We start from the raw sequence: 20,655 nt of genomic DNA on the forward strand, positions 1-20,655 counted from the left end.
ACCTGGGTAATACAGGTGAGGGGTGCAGGCTGTGTACAGGACATATAACATTACCTGGGTATTACAGGTGAGGGGTGCAGGCTGTGTACAGGACATATGACATTACCTGGGTATTACAGGTGAGGAGTGCGGGCTGTGTACAGGACATATAACATTACCTGGGTATTACAGGTGAGGGGTGCAGGCTGTGTACAGGACATATAACATTACCTGGGTAATACAGGTGAGAGTGCGGGCTGTATACAGGACATATAACATTACCTGGGTAATACAGATGAGGGTGCAGGCTGTGTACAGGACATATAACATTACCTGGGTATTACAGGGGAGGGTGCAGGCTGTGTACAGGACATATAACATTACCTGGGTAATACAGGTGAGGGGTGCAGGCTGTGTACAGGACATATAACATTACCTGGGTAATACAGGTGAGGGTGCAGGCTGTGTACAGGACATATAACATTACCTGGGTATTACAGATGAGGGGTGCAGGCTGTGTACAGGACATATAACATTGCCTGGTTATTACAGGTGAGGGTGCAGGCTGTGTACAGGACATATAACATTACCTGGGTAATACAGATGAGGGGTGCAAGCTGTGTACAGGACATATAACATTACCTGGGTATTACAGGTGAGGGTGCAGGCTGTGTACAGGACATATAATATTACCTGGGTATTACAGGTAAGGGTGCAGGCTGTGTACAGGACATATAATATTACCTGGGTAATACAGGTGAGGGGTACAGGCTGTATACAGGACATATAACATTACCTGGGTAATACAGGTGTGGGCACAGGCTGTGTACAGGACATATAACATTACCTGGGTAATACAGGTGAGAGTGCAGGCTGTATACAGGACATATAACATTACCTGGGTAATACAGATGAGGGGTGCGGGCTGTATACAGGACATATAACATTACCTGGGTAATACAGGTGAGAGTGCGGGCTGTATACAGGACATATAACATTACCTGGGTATTACAGATGAGGGGTGCGGGCTGTATACAGGACATATAACATTACCTGGGTATTACAGGTGAGGGCGCAGGGTGTGTACAGGACATATAACATTACCTGGGTAATACAGGTGAGGGGTGCGGGCTGTATACAGGACATATAATATTACACAGGTAATACAGGTGAGGGTGCTGGCTGTATACAGGACATATAATATTACACAGGTAATACAGGTGAGGGGTGCGGGCTGTGTACAGGACATATAACATTACACAGGTAATACAGGTGAGGGTGCAGGCTGTGTACGGGACACATATCATTATCTTGGTAGGACAGCTGGGGGTGCAGGCTGTGTACAGGACACATACTGTATCATTACCTCGGTAGGACAGCTGGGGGTGCGGGCTGTGTACAGGACACATATCGTTACCTCGGTAGGACAGCTGGGGGTGCGGGCTGTGTACAGGGCACACATCGTTACCTCGGTAGGACAGCTGGGGGCGCGGGCTGTGTACAGGACACACATCGTTACCTCGGTAGGACAGCTGGGGGCGCGGGCTGTGTACAGGACACATATCGTTACCTCGGTAGGACAGCTGGGGGCGCGGGCTGTGTACAGGACACATATCGTTACCTCGGTAGGACAGCTGGGGGCGCGGGCTGTGTACAGGACACATATCGTTACCTCGGTAGGACAGCTGGGGGCGCGGGCTGTGTACAGGACACATATCGTTACCTCGGTAGGACAGCTAGGGGTGCGGGCTGTGTACAGGACACATATCGTTACCTCGGTAGGACAGCTGGGGGCACGGGCTGTGTACAGGACACATATCTTTACCTCGGTAGGACAGCTGGGGGCGCGGGCTGTGTACAGGACACATATCTTTACCTCGGTAGGACAGCTGGGGGCGCGGGCTGTGTACAGGACACATATCGTTACCTCGGTAGGACAGCTGGGGGCGCGGGCTGTGTACAGGACACATATCGTTACCTCGGTAGGACAGCTGGGGGCGCGGGCTGTGTACAGGACACATATCGTCACCTCGGTAGGACAGCTGGGGGCGCGGGCTGTGTACAGGACACATATTGTTACCTCGGTAGGACAGCTGGGGGCGCGGGCTGTGTACAGGACACATATCATTACCTCGGTAGGACAGCTGTGGGCGCGGGCTGTGTACAGGACACATATCTTTACCTCGGTAGGACAGCTGGGGGCGCGGGCTGTGTACAGGACACATATCATTACCTCGGTAGGACAGCTGGGGGCGCGGGCTGTGTACAGGACACATATCATTACCTCGGTAGGACTGCTGGGGGCGCGGGCTGTGTACAGGACACATATCATTACCTCGGAAGGACAGCTGGGGGCGCGGGCTGTGTACAGGTCACATATCATTACCTCGGAAGGACAGCTGGGGGCGCGGGCTGTGTACAGGTCACATATCATTACCTCGGTAGGACTGCTGGGGGCGCGGGCTGTGTACAGGACACATATCATTACCTCGGAAGGACAGCTGGGGGCGCGGGCTGTGTACAGGTCACATATCATTACCTCGGAAGGACAGCTGGGGGCGCGGGCTGTGTACAGGACACATATCATTAACTCGGTAGGACAGCTGTGGGCGCGGGCTGTGTACAGGACACATATCATTACCTCGGTAGGACAGCCGGGGGCGCGGGCTGTGTACAGGACACATATCATTACCTCGGTAGGACAGCTGGGGGCGTGGGCTGTGTACAGGACACATATCATTACCTCGGTAGGACAGCTGGGGGCGCGGGCTGTGTACAGGACACATATCATTACCTCGGTAGGACAGCTGGGGGCGCGGGCTGTGTACAGGACACATATCATTACCTCGGTAGGACAGCTGGGGGCGCGGGCTGTGTACAGGACACATATCATTACCTCGGTAGGACAGCTGGGGGCGCGGGCTGTGTACAGGACACATATCATTACCTCGGTAGGACAGCTGGGGGTGCGGGCTGTGTACAGGACACATATCGTTACCTCGGTAGGACAGCTGGGGGTGCGGGCTGTGTACAGGACACATATCATTACCTCTGTAGGACAGCTGGGGGCGCGGGCTGTGTACAGGACACATATCATTACCTCGGTAGGACAGCTGGGGGTGCAGGACCAGACGACAGGCCAGGGAACTCTCCAGCGAAGACTGACACACTTTTATGTAACTCTGGATATTGTGCTTTAGATCGGACATGGTGACGTTGGAAGCCAGAGAGAAGATATTCCGCACGGTCAGCACAACGCTGCTGCTGTAACTAAACGGGAACAGGGACAGGAGTCAGCGCCACAACTGGCCACATATATAGGGCCTGATTCAGGTTGGTTTGGAAGAGCAAACTCATTCTTTAATGGACAAAACCATGCTGCATTGCAGGTGGGCAAATGTAACATGTGCACAGAGCGTTACATTTGGGTTGGGTGTGTTCAAAGTGAAATCTAAGGTGCAGCGTAAGAATAAAATGTAACTCTCTCTGCACATGTTACATCTGCCCCACCTGCAGTGCAGCATGGTTTTATCCATTAAAGGAGTTTGCTTTTGCAAACCAACCAGAATCACCCCCGTTCGCTAGTGCGCAGGTGGAGTCACGCAGAAGGGGCGTGTTATAATATACTCGCATATCTCCGCTGCGTGGACTAAGGGGGTTATTCTAGTTCACTCTTTCTGACAAAATCCTTCTCAGATGGACAAAACCATGTGCACAGCAGGTGGGGCAGATGTAACATGTACAGAGAGAATTAGATTTGGGTGGGGTTTTACTTCAAAGTGAGATCTATATTGCAGTGTAAAAATAAAGCAGCCAGTATTTACCCTGAACAGAAACAAAATAACTCACCCAAATCTAATTCTCTCTGCACATGTTACATCTGCCCCCTGCAGCGCACATGGTTTTGTCCATCTAAGAAGGATTTTGTCAGAAAAAGTGAACTAGAATAAACCCCTAAATCACTTATACAGGATTGTGTTCTGTAAATGAAATGGGGAAGAGCCGGCTAAGGACCCGCAGCGCTCGGTGACCCGCGTACCTGGTATTGGTTACTGAGGACTGGTAATATCCACTGATGGTGGAGAAGGAGGAATTCAGCTGCGGGGAGAGAGACATCAATTAGTATCTCAGGCGTTAGGAGACTGTCTGACATACCGATACCGCTGCTTTATATATAGAGCTGAGACCCACAGCCGTTCCTCAATGTGTGGGGACTGCTATCAGTGTAAGGGACCGTCAATCAATGGGTGAACACTTATATCAAGGTAGGTAAGGGACTGTCAATCAATGGGTGAGCACTTATATCAATGTAAGGGATCGTCAATCATTACCCAAGGACTGCTATCAGTGTAAGGGACTGTCAATCAATGGGTGAACACTTATATCAATGTAAGGGACCGTCAATCAATACCCGAGGACTTCTATCAGTGTAAGGGACTGTCAATCAATGGGTGGGCACTTATATCAATGTAAGGGACAGTCAATCAATACCCGAGGACTGCTATCAGTGTAAGGGACTCGTCCCATTTCTCAACTTCCATGCACCTCCAAACTACTTGAAAGACTTGCTTATACTCGCCTCACACACTTTCTGAACTCGCACAACTTAATGGACCCGCATCAGTCAGGCTTTCGTGCCCAACATTCCACAGAGACAGCACTGACTAAAGTTATGAATGATCTGGTCACTGCTAAGTCTAAAGGCCACTACTCACTACTAATTCTTCTAGATCTCTCTGCTGCTTTTGACACTGTTGACCACACACTTCTCATACAAACACTACAATCCATAGGTCTTAAAGACACAGCCCTCTCTTGGTTCTCATCCTACCTCTCTAACCGCTCCTTTAGTGTTCGTTTCTCTGATTCTACCTCCTCTTCGCAACCTCTTTCAGTTGGAGTACCTCAGGGTTCAGTTTTAGGTCCCCTGCTTTTCTCAATCTATACCTCATCTCTTGGCAAACTAATCAGCTCCTTTGGATTTCAGTATCATCTGTATGCGGATGATACTCAGCTCTACCTATCCTCCCCGGACCTGTCCCCATCTGTATTGAGCCGTGTCTCTGAATGCCTTTCTGCTGTTTCAACCTGGATGTCATCTCGCCACCTCAAACTTAATATCTCAAAAACAGAATTAATTATATTTCCGCCAATAAATAGTAGTTACCAACCTGATATCTCTATCGCTGTTGAGAAGATGACAATCACTCCTACCTCTCAAGCTCGCTGCCTAGGTGTTATCCTTGACTCAGAACTTTCCTTTGTACCCCACATTCAATCTGTCTCAAAATCATGCCACATGCACCTAAAAAACATATTTAAAATTCGCCCTTACCTTACACAAGACACTGCAAAAACTCTAATCCATGCTCTCATCATCTCACGCATTGATTATTGCAATAGTCTCCTTATTGGCCTTCCCCAATACAGACTCTCACCACTACAGTCCATTATGAATGCAGCTGCAAGGCTAATCTTCCTAGCCAGACGTTCATCGTCTGCAAAGCTACTCTGTCAGTCACTTCATTGGTTACCTGTATTCTACCGTATTCAATACAAAATTCTTTTACTTACACACAAAGCCATAAACCAAACTACACCAACATACATATCTTCTCTTATCTCAAAATATCATCCAACACGACCTCTACGCTCCTCCCAAGATCTGCGTCTCTCATCCACACTCATTACCCGTTCCCATTCCCGACTGCAGGACTTTCTTCGGGCTGCACCCTCTCTGTGGAATGCCCTCCCAAGCACAATAAGACTCTCCTCCAGTCTCCAAACCTATAAGCGTTCCCTGAAGACTCATCTCTTCAGGCAAGCTTATCAAATTCCAGAACCAGTCATAGAACCTTGCATTCTGGTGGAATCGATGCAATAAAGAATACAGTATATATCCTTATGTATCAGTGCCTATTTCCCTATAGATTGTAAGCTTGCGAGCAGGGCCCTCCTACATTTTGACTGTCTGTAAATACCCTGTTTTGTTGTATCACTGTCTGCTATTGTAAAGCGCAACGGAATATGCTGCGCTATATAAGAAACTGTTAATAAATAAATAAATAAATAAACATTAATAGCTAAGGACTGCTATCAGTGTAAGGGACTGACAATAGCTGAGGACTGCTATCAGTGTAAGGGACTGACCATTTATAGCTGAGGACTGATATCAGTGTAAGGGACTGACCATGAATAGCTGAGGACTGCTATCAGTGTAAGGGACTGACAATAGCTGAGGACTGATATCAGTGTAAGGGACTGACCATGAATAGCTGAGGACTGCTATCAGTGTAAGGGACTGACAATAGCTGAGGACTGCTATCAGTGTAAGGGACTGACAATAGCTGAGGACTGATATCAGTGTAAGGGACTGACAATAGCTGAGGACTGCTATCAGTGTAAGGGACTGACGATGAATAGCTGAGGACTGCTATTAGGGACTGACAATAGCTGAGGACTGCTATCAGTGTAAGGGACTGACCATAAATAACTGAGGACTGCTATCAGTGTAAGGGACTGACAATAGCTGAGGACTTCTATCAGTGTAAGGGACTGACCATGAATAACTGAGGACTGCTATCAGTGTAAGGGACTGACAATAGATGAGGACTGCTATCAGTGTAAGGGACTGACTATGAATAGCTGAGGACTGCTATCAGTGTAAGGGACTGACAATAGCTGAGGACTGATATCAGTGTAAGGGACTGACAATAGCTGAGGACTGCTATCAGTGTAAGGGACTGACAATAGCTGAGGACTGCTATCAGTGTAAGGGACTGACAATAGCTGAGGACTGCTATCAGTGTAAGGGACTGACAATAGCTGAGGACTGCTATCAGTGTAAGGGACTGACCATGAATAGCTGAGGACTGCTATCAGTGTAAGGGACTGACAATAGCTGAGGACTGCTATCAGTGTAAGGGACTGACAATAGCTGAGGACTGCTATCAGTGTAAGGGACTGACAATAGCTGAGGACTGCTATCAGTGTAAGGGACTGACTATGAATAACTGAGGACTGCTATCAGTGTAAGGGACTGACCATGAATAGCTGAGGACTGCTATCAGTGTAAGGGACTGACTATGAATAACTGAGGACTGCTATCAGTGTAAGGGACTGACCATGAATAGCTGAGGACTGCTATCAGTGTAAGGGACTGACAATAGCTAAGTACTGCTATCAGTGTAAGGGACTGACCATGAATAGCTGATTGACATAACCCCGCCCACTGCGCCTATACTCACCATCTGTATAATGTGCTCCTGGATCACATGTAAGCGGTTGTATTTCTCATTAGTCCCATTCAGAAAACTTCTCGGAATCTCAATGTGTCCTAAGAACGTCCGGACTGAAAGACAAGAGCGTTATATACAGAATGATTAATATTGTCCTGTGTGTGCGTGGCACCACAACGATCAGCATTATAACACAACAGTGGGCACAGGGCGGAGGCTACGTCAGTGGCTTCGGTACTGACAGGGAGAGAACGATACAGGGCTGTTACGTTATAACCTTTACATTATCAGAGTATATTATGCTTCCGTGGCCGCAGAGCGGAGACACTTAGTAGCGCACATAACGTGAGACGATACCACATCTCCCCCATAATGAAGCTCAGTGACATTAGCTTCTCTGGAAATAACACAGAGGCCTGAATCCCCTGGGTATACTCACCAGCGACGCAGCCAGCCTTCTCCAGGATATACCCCAGGGGACACTGGCAGATGTAGGTCCCTTTGGAATTCACACAGGTGGTCTGTGCTGGGCAAGGGTCCGAGAGACATTCATCCACATCTGAGGGCAGAGAAATAAGTATATAATGACACAGTTTTAATACCCGCTGTCCAAACACAAGTCAAACACTCTATAGGCCTAATTCCATCCTGATTGCGAATTTGCATGCAAATGGCCCGTACTACCTATGCGGGAGGACATGCTGACATAAAAGCCTGCTTTTTTAAATTGCTGGCCGCAAGCAAGGTGATTGATAGGAAGCCGGCCTTTGGGGAGGTCAGGAAGAATGCAGGCGTGTCCAGGCATTTGGAGGGAGGGTCTGTGATGTCAGCTCCGCCCCCAATCAGTCTGATTCTATTGCAGCCCCCGAGTAGTCCTGGGCTGCACACAGACTGCGCACACTGGGAATCATTTGAAGGTGAGTGTGCTGCGAATGGATTTAGGCAATTCCCTGATCCAGCTACTTTTCGCACAGGGCGGGATTCCACTCTGGCGGGGCGGCGTGTACCCGATTGACTCCAAACATTAGCAGCCGTGCGATCAGGTTGGACATGTAGAGAGACAAGTGTCATTAACATCCTCCATAAGTTACTGTATATAAGAATTACACGTCTTGCTTACAGGACCACTACAAGTAAAATGCTAGATATAAGTTCCCATTCCTTGGCATAACATATGTTGTTATTGTTCTCTGTTATCAGACATCTTAGGCTGGAAAAAGTCTGGCTGCAGTGTCTCTCTGTGGAATTACTGGACAGGAAGTCTGCGGTGCGTAGGAAAATATCTCCCCCCATGACTACAACTTTACCTTAAAAATACCTTCATGGTACAATCGGTCCCATAGTAGGTGGACACAAATATTGTAAATGGAGGCATTCTGGCTGCATACATACCTTACAATAACAAAATAAAAGCATCCCCTTCACCCCCTTTATATTGCAGCATAGTTTGCTAAGGTGCAAAGTTGTTGTTTTTTTATTTACTTTGCTTCCATAGGACAAACACAGACCATTGCTCTGAGGATGAACTTGCCCAATGAAAGGTTATTTGAGGCTCAGGGCTGTTCTGTATCTCCACACATTGGCAATAGATCACTCCCCAACATCTCCGAAATATGGAGACAGCAAGTGCCCTGTCACTCACCTCTGTCACAGTGATCTCCATGCCAACCTGAGGGGCAATCACACCTGTAACCTTTACTACGTTCCACACAGAGACCTCCATTGTGACAAGGGCTGGGGGAGCAGAAGCTGGCTGCGGGAACGAGAAAACAGTGTGAGACAACGAGATGCAACAACACTACACAAAATACAATCCAGTAGAGGTTGCACCTGTCACAGTAGGATTAGGACCTCCCGGGGAGACTGTTGCTCTGGTAGATGGGTGCTGTGCAGTGACTATGTCCGGTGTAGGGGTGGTGTAAGCAGATAGCTTCTTGTCTTTAGCACGAGTTGTGGTGTCCAGTCTTGGTGTTTCAGTTTTCAGGTCCATTCTGGTCATGGCCTGCCTGTTGACATCATCAGTGGACATTGTTGGGCTTCCGGAGGCTGTTGTCTTCACAGACTCATGGGGGGTTCTTTGAGTGCTATAATTTGATGATGGGATCAAAACAATGTTGGCAGACGTTGTAGATGGCACATTATCAGTAGGCTGTGCTGGAGGTCCACCATTATCCGTTACAGTTGTGACACTTTGCGTTCTCTTGTCTTCCGAGGAAGAGATATTCATACGCGTGTCAACTTCGGAACGCAAAGTCGTTTCTGATACCGTGGGAGTTGTTCCATCAAATGTTCTAGTTCCAGTCATGGTGGCTGTGTGGTAAGACTCAACCAGGTCAGGTACAGAACTGTTGTGGGCTCCAGATGACTCACTGGTCTGACTTGGAGATACAGAAGAAAGATAAGTGGTACCTATTTCTGGGCTGGCTGAAGATGTTTGGAAAGATGGTGGCAGTGATGGGAGAGTAAGCACCGAAGGGGTGATTGATTCGGTGGTTAGGGGGACAGGAGGCTTTGTCGAAGACCTTGGGGATGTCTTAGATGGTGCTTGGGTGGCCAAGGAGTAAGATGAAAAGCCTAATGTGGAGGGAATGGGAGATGATGAGAACTCAGAAAACGATTGGTTGGAATGTCCAGGAGAAGAAGAAAATGAAGTGCTAGAAGAAGATGCAACCGTGGATGTAGAGAATGAGGATTCAGTCATGGACGATGAAGAGTTGGAGGATGAGGAAGTGTCTGATGATGAAGACAAGTAAACCGATGAATTGTTTGATGGGGAATCTGTCCCCTTGGAATCGTTTGCTATGCTAGTAGCAGTATCTGGGATACTGGTGACCGGGACAGTGGAACCTGACAAATGGTGAGATGTGGTGGATGAGTAGGTAGTCACTAAGTAAGAAGGGGTCTGTAAAGGGTATGTTCTGGGCACAGAATCATAGACTGTGTTTTCTGTAGCGTTTCCGGCGTCTTGTGCTGTGGCCAATGAATCCTGGGTTGTGTTCCTCAGATCCTTTGTCGTAGATCCAGTTTTCTGACTACCAGTATCTGTGGATCCCGAGTCGGAAGCAGAGGTAAAAGTGGCAGGAATCTCAGTGATGTCTGGCAAGTTGCTATCATTGGTCACAGATAGCAGGGTCCTGGTGAAGGTGGTAGAAATGTATGTGGTATCCATATGTGGGGTTCTTTTATTGACATGTCTTCGTGTTGCAGATTTCTGGGTGATGCCGGTTCCTTAAATATAATGGTAAAAAAATAATTAGATATTTCTTTCCTACAGGTCTGTTCATTATCCATTCAACTCTATGAGTATATCTCACCTGTACCTCATCCATGTCACCTTTACCTCATCCATATGTCACCTTACCCTATACATGTCACCTGTACCTCATCCATGTCACCTTACCCTATACATGTCACATGTACCTCATCCATATGTCACCTTACCCTATACATGTCACCTTTACCTCATCCATATGTCACCTTACCCTATACATGTCACCTGTACCTCATCCATATGTCACCTTACCCTATACATGTCACATGTACCTCATCCATATGTCACCTTACACTATACATGTCACCTGTACCTCATCCATGTCACCTTTACCTCATCCATGTGTCACCTTACCCTATACATGTCACCTGTACCTCATCCATGTCACCTTTACCTCATCCATTTGTCACCTTACCCTATACATGTCACCTTTACCTCATCCATATGTCACCTTACCCTATACATGTCACCTGTACCTCATCCATATGTCACCTGTACCTCACCCATGTGTCACCTTACCCTATACATGTCACCTGTACCTCATCCATATGTCACCTTACCCTATACATGTCACCTGTACCTCATCCATGTCACCTTTACCTCATCCATATGTCACCTTACCCTATACATGTCACCTGTACCTCATCCATATGTCACCTTACCCTATACATGTCACCTGTACCTCATCCATATGTCACCTTACCCTATACATGTCACATGTACCTCATCTATGTCAACTTTACCTCATCCATGTGTCACCTTACCCTATACATGTCACCTTTACCTCATCCATATGTCACCTTACCCTATACATGTCACCTTTACCTCATCCATGTCACCTTTACCTCATCCATATGTCACCTTACCCTATACATGTCACCTTTACCTCATCCATATGTCACCTTACCCTATACATGTCACCTGTACCTCATCCATGCCATCTGTACCTCCATATGTCACCTGCCCTCATCCATATGTCACCTTGCCCTATACATGTCACTTGTACCTCATCCATATGTCACCTGTTCCTCATCCATGTAATCTGTACCTCCATATGTCACCTGTATCTCATCCATACGTCACCTTACCCTATACATGTCACCTGTACCTCATCCATATGTCACCTTACCCTATACATGTCACCTGTACCTCATCCATATGTCACCTGTACCTCACCCATATGTCACCTGTACCTAATCCATATGTCACCTTACCCTATACATGTCACCTGTACCTCATCCATATGTCACCTGTTCATCATCCATGTCATCTGTACCTCATCCATATGTCACATGTACCTCATCTATGTCACCTATACCTCATCCATATGTTACCCTACCTTAGCCATATGTCACCTTTACCTCATCCATGTCACCTGTACCTCACCTATATTTCGCCTATAGCTCATCCATATGTCACCTGTACCTCACCCATGTCACGTGTGCCTCATCCATATGTCACCCTACCTTAGCCATATGTCACCTGTACCTCATTTATGTCACCTATACCTAACCCATGTCACCTGTACCTCATCCATATGTCACGTGTACCTCATCCATATGTCACCCTACCTTAGCCATATGTCACCTGTACCTCATCCATATGTCACCTGTACCTCATCCATGTCACCTGTACCTCACCCATATGTCACCTGTACCTCATCCATAGGTCACCTGTTCATCATCCATGTCACCTGTACCTCATCCATATGTCACCTGTACCTCACCCATATGTCACCTTACCCTATACATGTCACCTGTACCTCATCCATATGTCACCTGTTCATCATCCATGTCACTTGTACCTCATCCATATGTCACCTGTACCTCACCCATATGTCACCTGTACCTCACCCATATGTCACCTGTACCTCACCCATACTGTATTCTTCATCTATATCTCCCCCATATTATACCTTGAGCTCACCTGTATTTTGCATCTCGCTTACCTATACGTCACCTATATGTCACCTGTAATTCAGCGGCCAGGTATATAGCATCTGTACTTTACCTATAGCGCGCCTGCTTTTCATCAATATGAGATTCAGGGTGGGATGCACTAAGGTAAAAATGCGGTAAACCACCCGTTTTCAGGGGTTTTACCACATTTTCAAATGTATTAAGACCCAGCCGCCGCATTTTCACCGGCCAGGGTATCGCCACCTTTGGCCGCAGATGCCGACCCACCTCCCCCTGGCTTACCTTCATCCAGGCAGCCTGGACCCGGAAGGTAAAGTCCTCCTCCCCCGAGGTCCTTCCGGCTGCAGGGGGGAGGAGGAGGTGCCGGGGATAGCCTGCTTAGGCTTTCGGCCGTGGGGGAGAGGAGGCACCCAGGGAGGTGATGGAGACCCCCTGCGCACACCACATCACAGGAATCGCGGGGGCCTCCGTCACTGCATTGCGTTGCTAATCGCATATGTTAGTACATATGCGATAGCATCGCTGCAGTGGTGCGGCAAGGGGCGGCGATTGTGAGGGGAGAGGGAGAAGGTGAGGGAGTAGGAGAGGGCGATAGAGAGGAGAGAGGGAGGAGGTGAGGGGGTAAGAGAGAGGGAGGAGAGGGCGATACGGAGGAGAGAGGGAGAAGGTGAGGGGGTAAGAGAGGGTGAGGGAGGAGAGGGCGATAGGGAGGAGAGAGGGAGAAGGTGAGGGGGTAAGAGAGGGTAAGGGAGGAGAGAGGGAGAAGGTGAGGGGGTAGGAGAGGGCGATAGGGAGGAGACAGGGAGAAGGTGAGGGGTAGGAGAGGGTGATAGGGAGGAGAGAGGGAGAAGGTCAGTGGGTAGGAGAGGGTGATAGGGAGGAGATAGGGGGAAGGTGAGGGGGTAAGAGAGAGTGAGGGAGGAGAGGGCGATAGGGAGGAGAGAGGGAGAAGGTGAGGGGGTAAGGGAGGAGAGAGGGAGAAGGTGAGGGGGTAGGAGAGGGCGATAGGGAGGAGACAGGGAGAAGGTGAGGGGTAGGAGAGGGTGATAGGGAGGAGAGAGGGAGAAGGTCAGTGGGTAGCAGAGGGTGATAGGGAGGAGATAGGGGGAAGGTGAGGGGGTAAGAGAGAGTGAGGGAGGAGAGGGCGATAGGGAGGAGAGAGGGAGAAGGTGAGGGGGTAAGAGAGGGTGAGGGAGGAGAGGGCGATAGGGAGGAGAGAGGGAGAAGGTGAGGGGGTAAGAGAGGGTAAGGGAGGAGACAGGGAGAAGGTGAGGGGTAGGAGAGGGTGATAGGGAGGAGAGAGGGAGAAGGTGAGTGGGTAGGAGAGGGTGATAGGGAGGAGAGAGGGAGAAGGTGAGTGGGTAGGAGAGGGTGATAGGGAGGAGAGAGGGAGAAGGTGAGTGGGTAGTAGAGGGTGATAGGGAGGAGAGAGGGAGAAGGTGAGTGGGTAGGAGAGGGTGAGGGAGGAGAGAGGGAGAAGGTGAGGGAGGAGAGGGTGAGGGAGGAGAGAGGGAGGAGAGAGGGAGAAGGTGAGGGAGGAGAGAGGGAGAAGGTGAGGGGGTAGAAGAGGTGTGATAGGGAGGAGAGAGGGAGAAGGTGAGGGGGGTATCAGAGGGTGAGAGAGGAGAGGGCGATAGGGAGGAGAGAGGGAGAAGGTGAGGGGGTAGGAGAAGGTGAGAGAGGAGAGGGCGATAGGGAGGAGAGAGGGAGAAGGTGAGGGGGTAGGAGAGGGCGATAGGGAGGAGAGAGGGAGAAGGTGAGGGGGTAGGAGAGGGTGAGGGAGGAGAGAGGGAGAAGGTGAGGGGGTAGGAGAGGGTGAGAGAGGAGAGGGCGATAGGGAGGAGAGAGGGAGAAGGGGAGGGGGTAGGAGAGGGTGAGAGGAGAGGGCGGTAGGGAGGAGAAGGTGAGAGAGGAGAGGGTGATAGGGAGGAGAGAGGGAGAAGGGGAGGGGGTAGGAGAGGGTGAGAGAGGAGAGGGCGATAGGGAGGAGAGAGGGAGAAGGGGAGGGGGTAGGAGAGGGTGAGAGGAGAGGGCGATAGGAAGAAGAAAGGGAGAAGGTGAGGGGGTAGGTGAGGGTGAGCGAGGAGAGGGTGATAGGGAGGAGAGAGGGAGAAGGGGAGGGGGTAGGAGAGGGTGAGAGAGGAGAGGGTGAGGGGATGGGGAAAGAGAGATACGGAGAAGGCAAGGGGGTAGATCTCCCCTATTCTGCCCAAGTTCAGCCCCCCATCATGTGGCTGTTGTGAAGCCTCGCTCGGCTGCGGATATCATGATTTGGGTGGAGGAGATTTGGCGTCCAGAGGAATTTGTGCTAACAAAGGCGGAGGTCAGTCTGTTGAGTGTCCTGAGGTTTCCTTCCTAGTGACAGATCAGCCCCAGGAACCAGCGTTATCACCGGCTGCCCATTGTCTAGACAGCTCTTATAAACATCCGAAATTCTGATTACAGGGAACAAAGAGACCCAGATCCCACATCACCTATGGCCGTCAGACCTGGATCACTGCAACCTCCGGGTCTTACGTATTATGTCATCTTATTCCTCTAATATTCTACATTTGCTACCAAACGTCCAGATTCATCGCTGGAAACAGTTAAATGTGAAAAGCAGATATACAGAAATGTTTACCCTTCATTGTCCCAATTGGAAGGAAGAATTCTGGGACAGTTCCACACATCCAGTAACAAACTGGGAAAAGAGGGGGAGGGGCATTGACAACCCTGCTGTCAGTCAGCCTGTGACCCCACCCACCATACACTTATTATTACTAATAATTTGGGCTGATTAAATAAAAGCAGTTCTTTATCTCGGCAGGAAATTGGTCCTGACGGTAGGTCACGGCTGTAACGTGTATCAGACCGATCAATGCACCAGCAATTCAGCCTCTGTCCTGTGCACACCAGCGGCGCCTTCTGCTGTCAAATTGGGTGGAAAAGTGTTTTTGGTCTGTTATCAATTCATTAATTCAGACCAGGTTACTGGACGGAAAACTAGTTAGAAAACTAAAAGCACAGCATTCTGTCCTGGATTACAGTTTATATGCCTAGACCAAGAGAGAGACATGTTTTCCAGAATACCAATTGGGGGTGAATAGAGGGACATGGGGTAAATGGGGTTTACAAAACTCTGTTTATGGCGTCATTGTAATCCCGGCGGCAGCGATGATGGTAAAAGCATCCCATGCCGTCTGCATTACGCAGGAAATAACAGCTTAAAGATAAATCCCAGTCTGAGAAATTCTCCTTTTGGAAATAAAAAAAAGTTGATCTGAATAAATGAAATGATGCGCTCGGCTGAAACGCGTCGCGTTCTCTTATTCACAAACCTCTCTGGGAAAGTGCTCAGGCTCCAGGCTTTCGCCAACAGATGAGACTCAGGGCTGACGCGTTTCACACAAAGGATTTTGTCTGCTACTAAGTGCGCTGTGCGAAAGCGCCGGCACGCTCTGTCAGTGTATCATACATATGGATCTGCATCTATTTTGTACCAAGGCGAGGGTGCGCCATGAAAGCGCAGAATACAAATGTATATGGATCCCTATCTCTTTCACACCAAGGCAATGCCACGGTGCATGTTGCGTTCCGTCACTTTGGCGCGGCTGGGGAAGATCGATTCCCATTCACTTGAATGACGCGCTAAGGGAAATATATTTTCTTTGTGATGGCGCAATTAACAGAGACGAAATTGCAGTGTTGCAAAATGCCTGTGTGATACGGACTACCAGTCAGCTCCTAAATGGCATTTTTTAAACACATCCTGTAACATTACAGCATTCAACATGATTGGTCGGTACTTTATCTCTCTCTCTCCACTTTATCAATCTCCAAGGTGTACTACATTTACCCCACAGCCTCTAACATGACAGAAGCTAATTGTCTGGTATTTAACTGTCACCATTAGCTGATACATCTCCCTCTGGAGCAGTTACCTGCTACCCCATGCCATAAATGTGCAGGGAGTCTGCTACAGGCACACTGCAGATAAGTAGTTAGATTGCAGCCTGGAAATCCCATCAGACAGAACCGGATCCTGAGGAATTAGTGACTGGAAGCAATAGCTGCACATGTATTGCTAAAGTACGTTAACCCTCTCTGGTGGCACTATGGCTGCTAACTGGGGGTTGCAGTGAAGGGGTTAATTACAGCTGCTGTCACCCTCTATTAATACATTAGATTCCTCACATTCTGGGTGTTACCAGGAAATACCACAGCAAATCTTCTGTCTCTGCTCCCAGCAGCGCTAAATGTCTGATAACGTCCAGCGCAGGACCTCTGAGATGCAATGTTACAGCGCCCCCTTCTGGTGACGTGGCTGCATGGCACCCCAACAACAGGATACACTCATATATGCAGCTGGATGAATTTGGTGACAATTATTTATATATTATGAGTTTTGCAGCAAATCTAGAATGATGAAATCTACACATTATGGACTAATAAAATCTTATCAGAAGAAAGGCCAGGTCTGCTCCGAGGGTATGACTGGGGCTGATTCAGTGCGAATTTGGCCCCGTCACCGATGGTGAGGGTCTGCGCATGTGGAAACCCCATAGCGAATGCCTTTGGCAAGTTTTTTATGGGGGAGATGGCTGGCGACGGTGCAGGAGGGATCGCACCAGGGGTCAGAGACTCTTACATACATCGGGGGATACTTAATATTTGTGGATAACTCCCCAAAACAGGTGTTTTCGGGGGTTCCGCCGCAAATTTTGAATGAGAAATGTGCCCCAGTGGTTCAAGGACTGATGTGACTGTTCCAACGTTCTCTGGGGTAATTCAGATCCAATTGCTGGGCTGAGAATCCAAAAGCCAGGCGATTACCGAAGGACAGCGCAGACGTACAGATCATAGCGCACATGCGCTTCGCCATCCAACGATGAAATCCAGCATCTTTTCTAATTACTAGGTGATTGACAGGACACGGGCACTGCAGGTGAATCTGCTGCTGTCATGTAATACGTGTAATCACGTGATGTCACCGCGCACTTCTGCGATAGGATATGGAATCCATACGATATAAGGAGAATCCAGCTTTCCCCTGTACACCTGTGGGGCAGCGCTGTATCTGAGTGATGTAACGCTGTACCCCTGTGGAGCAGCGCTGTATCTGAGTGATGTAACGCTGTTCCCCTGTGAAGCAGCGCTGTATCTGAGTGATGTTAAGCTGTACCCCTGTGGAGCACCGCTGTATCTGAGTGATGTAATGCTGTACCCCTGTGGAGCAGCGCTGTATCTGAGTGATGTAATGCTGTACCCCTGTGGAGCAGCGCTGTATCTGAGTGATGTAATGCTGTACCCCTGTGGAGCACCGCTATATCTGAGTGATGTAACGCTGTACCCCTGTGAAGCAGCGCTGTATCTGAGTGATGTAACGCTGTACCCCTGTGGAGCAGCGCTGTATCTGAGTGATGTAACGCTGTACCCCTGTGAAGCAGCGCTGTATCTTAATGATGTAACGCTGTACCCCTGTGGAGCAGCGCTGTATCTGAGTGATGTAACGCTGTTCCCCTGTGGAGCAGCGCTGTATCTGAGTGATGTAACGCTGTTCCCCTGTGAAGCAGCGCTGTATCTGAGTGATGTAAAGCTGTACCCCTGTGGAGCAGCGCTGTATCTGAGTGATGTAACGCTGTTCCCCTGTGAAGCAGCGCTGTATCTGAGTGATGTTAAGCTGTACCCCTGTGGAGCACCGCTGTATCTGAGTGATGTAATGCTGTACCCCTGTGGAGCAGCGCTGTATCTGAGTGATGTAATGCTGTACCCCTGTGGAGCAGCGCTGTATCTGAGTGATGTAATGCTGTACCCCTGTGGAGCACCGCTATATCTGAGTGATGTAACGCTGTACCCCTGTGAAGCAGCGCTGTATCTGAGTGATGTAACGCTGTACCCCTGTGGAGCAGCGCTGTATCTGAGTGATGTAACGCTGTACCCCTGTGAAGCAGCGCTGTATCTTAATGATGTAACGCTGTACCCCTGTGGAGCAGCGCTGTATCTGAGTGATGTAACGCTGTTCCCCTGTGGAGCAGCGCTGTATCTGAGTGATGTAACGCTGTTCCCCTGTGAAGCAGCGCTGTATCTGAGTGATGTAAAGCTGTACCCCTGTGGAGCAGCGCTGTATCTGAGTGATGTAACGCTGTACCCCGTGGAGCAGCACTGTATCTGAGTGATGTAACGCTGTTCCCCTGTGAAGCAGCGCTGTATCTGAGTGATGTAAAGCTGTTCCCCTGCCCTGTGAAGCAGCGCTGTATCTGAGTGATGTAACGCTGTGCCCCTGTGAAGCAGCGCTGTATCTGTGATGTAACGCTGTACCCCTGTGAAGCAGCGCTGTGTCTGAGTGATGTAACGCGATACCCCTGTGGAGCAGCGCTGTATCTGAGTGATGTAACGCTGTTCCCCTGTGAAGCAGCGCCGTATCTGAGTGATGTAACGCTGTACCCCTGTGAAGCAGCGCTGTGTCTGAGTGATGTAATGTGGTACCCCTGTGGAGCAGCGCTGTATCTGAGTGATGTAACGCTGTTCCCCTGTGAAGCAGCGCTGTATCTGAGTGATGTAACGCGGTACCCCTGTGAAGCAGCGCTGTATCTGAGTGATGTAACGCTGTTCCCCTGTGAAGCAGCGCCGTATCTGAGTGATGTAACGCTGTAACCCTGTGAAGCAGCGCCGTATCTGAGTGATGTAACGCTGTACCCCTGTAAAGCAGCGCTGTGTCTGAGTGATGTAACGCGTTACCCCTGTGGAGCAGCGCTGTATCTGAGTGATGTAACGCTGTACCCCTGTGAAGCAGCGCTGTGTCTGAGTGATGTAACGCGGTTCCCCTGTGGAGCAGCGCTGTATCTGAGTGATGTAACTCTGTTCCCCTGTGAAGCAGCGCTGTGTCTGAGTGATGTAACGCGGTACCCCTGTGGAGCAGCGCTGTATCTGAGTGATGTAACGCTGTTCCCCTGTGATGCAGCACTGTATCTAAATGATGTAACGCTGTACCCCTGTGAAGCAGCGCCGTATCTGAGTGATGTAATGCGGTACCCCTGTGGAGCAGCGCTGTATCTGAGTGATGTAACACTGCACCCCCGTGGAGCAGCGCTGTATCTGAGTGATGTAAAGCTGTTCCCCTGTGAAGCAGCGCTGTATCTGAGTGATGTAACGCTGTACCCCTGTGGAGCAGCGCTGTATCTGAGTGATGTAATGCTGTTCCCCTGTGAAGCAGCGCTGTATCTGAGTGATGTAACGCTGTACCCCTGTGGAGCAGCGCTATATCTGAGTGATGTAACGCTGTACCCCTGTGAAGCAGCGCTGTATCTGAGTGATGTAACGCTGTACCCCTGTGGAGCAGCGCTGTATCTGAGTGATGTAACGCTGTACCCCTGTGAAGCAGCGCTGTATCTTAATGATGTAACGCTGTACCCCTGTGGAGCAGCGCTGTATCTGAGTGATGTAACGCTGTTCCCCTGTGGAGCAGCGCTGTATCTGAGTGATGTAACGCTGTTCCCCTGTGAAGCAGCGCTGTATCTGAGTGATGTAAAGCTGTACCCATGTGGAGCAGCGCTGTATCTGAGTGATGTAACGCTGTACCCCGTGGAGCAGCACTGTATCTGAGTGATGTAACGCTGTTCCCCTGTGAAGCAGCGCTGTATCTGAGTGATGTAAAGCTGTTCCCCTGCCCTGTGAAGCAGCGCTGTATCTGAGTGATGTAACGCTGTGCCCCTGTGAAGCAGCGCTGTATCTGTGATGTAACGCTGTACCCCTGTGAAGCAGCGCTGTGTCTGAGTGATGTAACGCGATACCCCTGTGGAGCAGCGCTGTATCTGAGTGATGTAACGCTGTTCCCCTGTGAAGCAGCGCCGTATCTGAGTGATGTAACGCTGTACCCCTGTGAAGCAGCGCTGTGTCTGAGTGATGTAATGTGGTACCCCTGTGGAGCAGCGCTGTATCTGAGTGATGTAACGCTGTTCCCCTGTGAAGCAGCGCTGTATCTGAGTGATGTAACGCGGTACCCCTGTGAAGCAGCGCTGTATCTGAGTGATGTAACGCTGTTCCCCTGTGAAGCAGCGCCGTATCTGAGTGATGTAACGCTGTAACCCTGTGAAGCAGCGCCGTATCTGAGTGATGTAACGCTGTACCCCTGTAAAGCAGCGCTGTGTCTGAGTGATGTAACGCGTTACCCCTGTGGAGCAGCGCTGTATCTGAGTGATGTAACGCTGTACCCCTGTGAAGCAGCGCTGTGTCTGAGTGATGTAACGCGGTTCCCCTGTGGAGCAGC

General features: G+C 49.5%; 1 protein-coding gene across 2 annotated transcripts in view; it reads right to left on the reverse strand.

The window, feature by feature from the left end:
• HEG1 (heart development protein with EGF like domains 1) overlaps nucleotides 1–20,655 on the reverse strand; it is a 52,787-nt gene that overhangs the window by 19,237 nt on the left and 12,895 nt on the right. For both annotated transcript variants that reach the window (XR_014450841.1, XM_083154271.1), the window contains exons 2-7: nucleotides 9,048–10,445; nucleotides 8,860–8,970; nucleotides 7,657–7,776; nucleotides 7,227–7,330; nucleotides 4,019–4,077; nucleotides 3,080–3,249 (exon numbers count right to left, since the gene is read on the reverse strand). Coding sequence is in view for 1 of the 2 variants with exons in the window: in XM_083154271.1 (XP_083010397.1) it covers nucleotides 3,080–3,249; nucleotides 4,019–4,077; nucleotides 7,227–7,330; nucleotides 7,657–7,776; nucleotides 8,860–8,970; nucleotides 9,048–10,445 (1,962 nt within the window). In the remaining variant the exon portion in view is untranslated. The remainder of the gene's footprint in view (nucleotides 1–3,079; nucleotides 3,250–4,018; nucleotides 4,078–7,226; nucleotides 7,331–7,656; nucleotides 7,777–8,859; nucleotides 8,971–9,047; nucleotides 10,446–20,655) is intronic.

This window comes from Crinia signifera, chromosome 7 (genome assembly GCF_055691185.1).
Source record: "Crinia signifera chromosome 7, ASM5569118v1, whole genome shotgun sequence".
Lineage (NCBI taxonomy): Eukaryota > Metazoa > Chordata > Amphibia > Anura > Myobatrachidae > Crinia > Crinia signifera.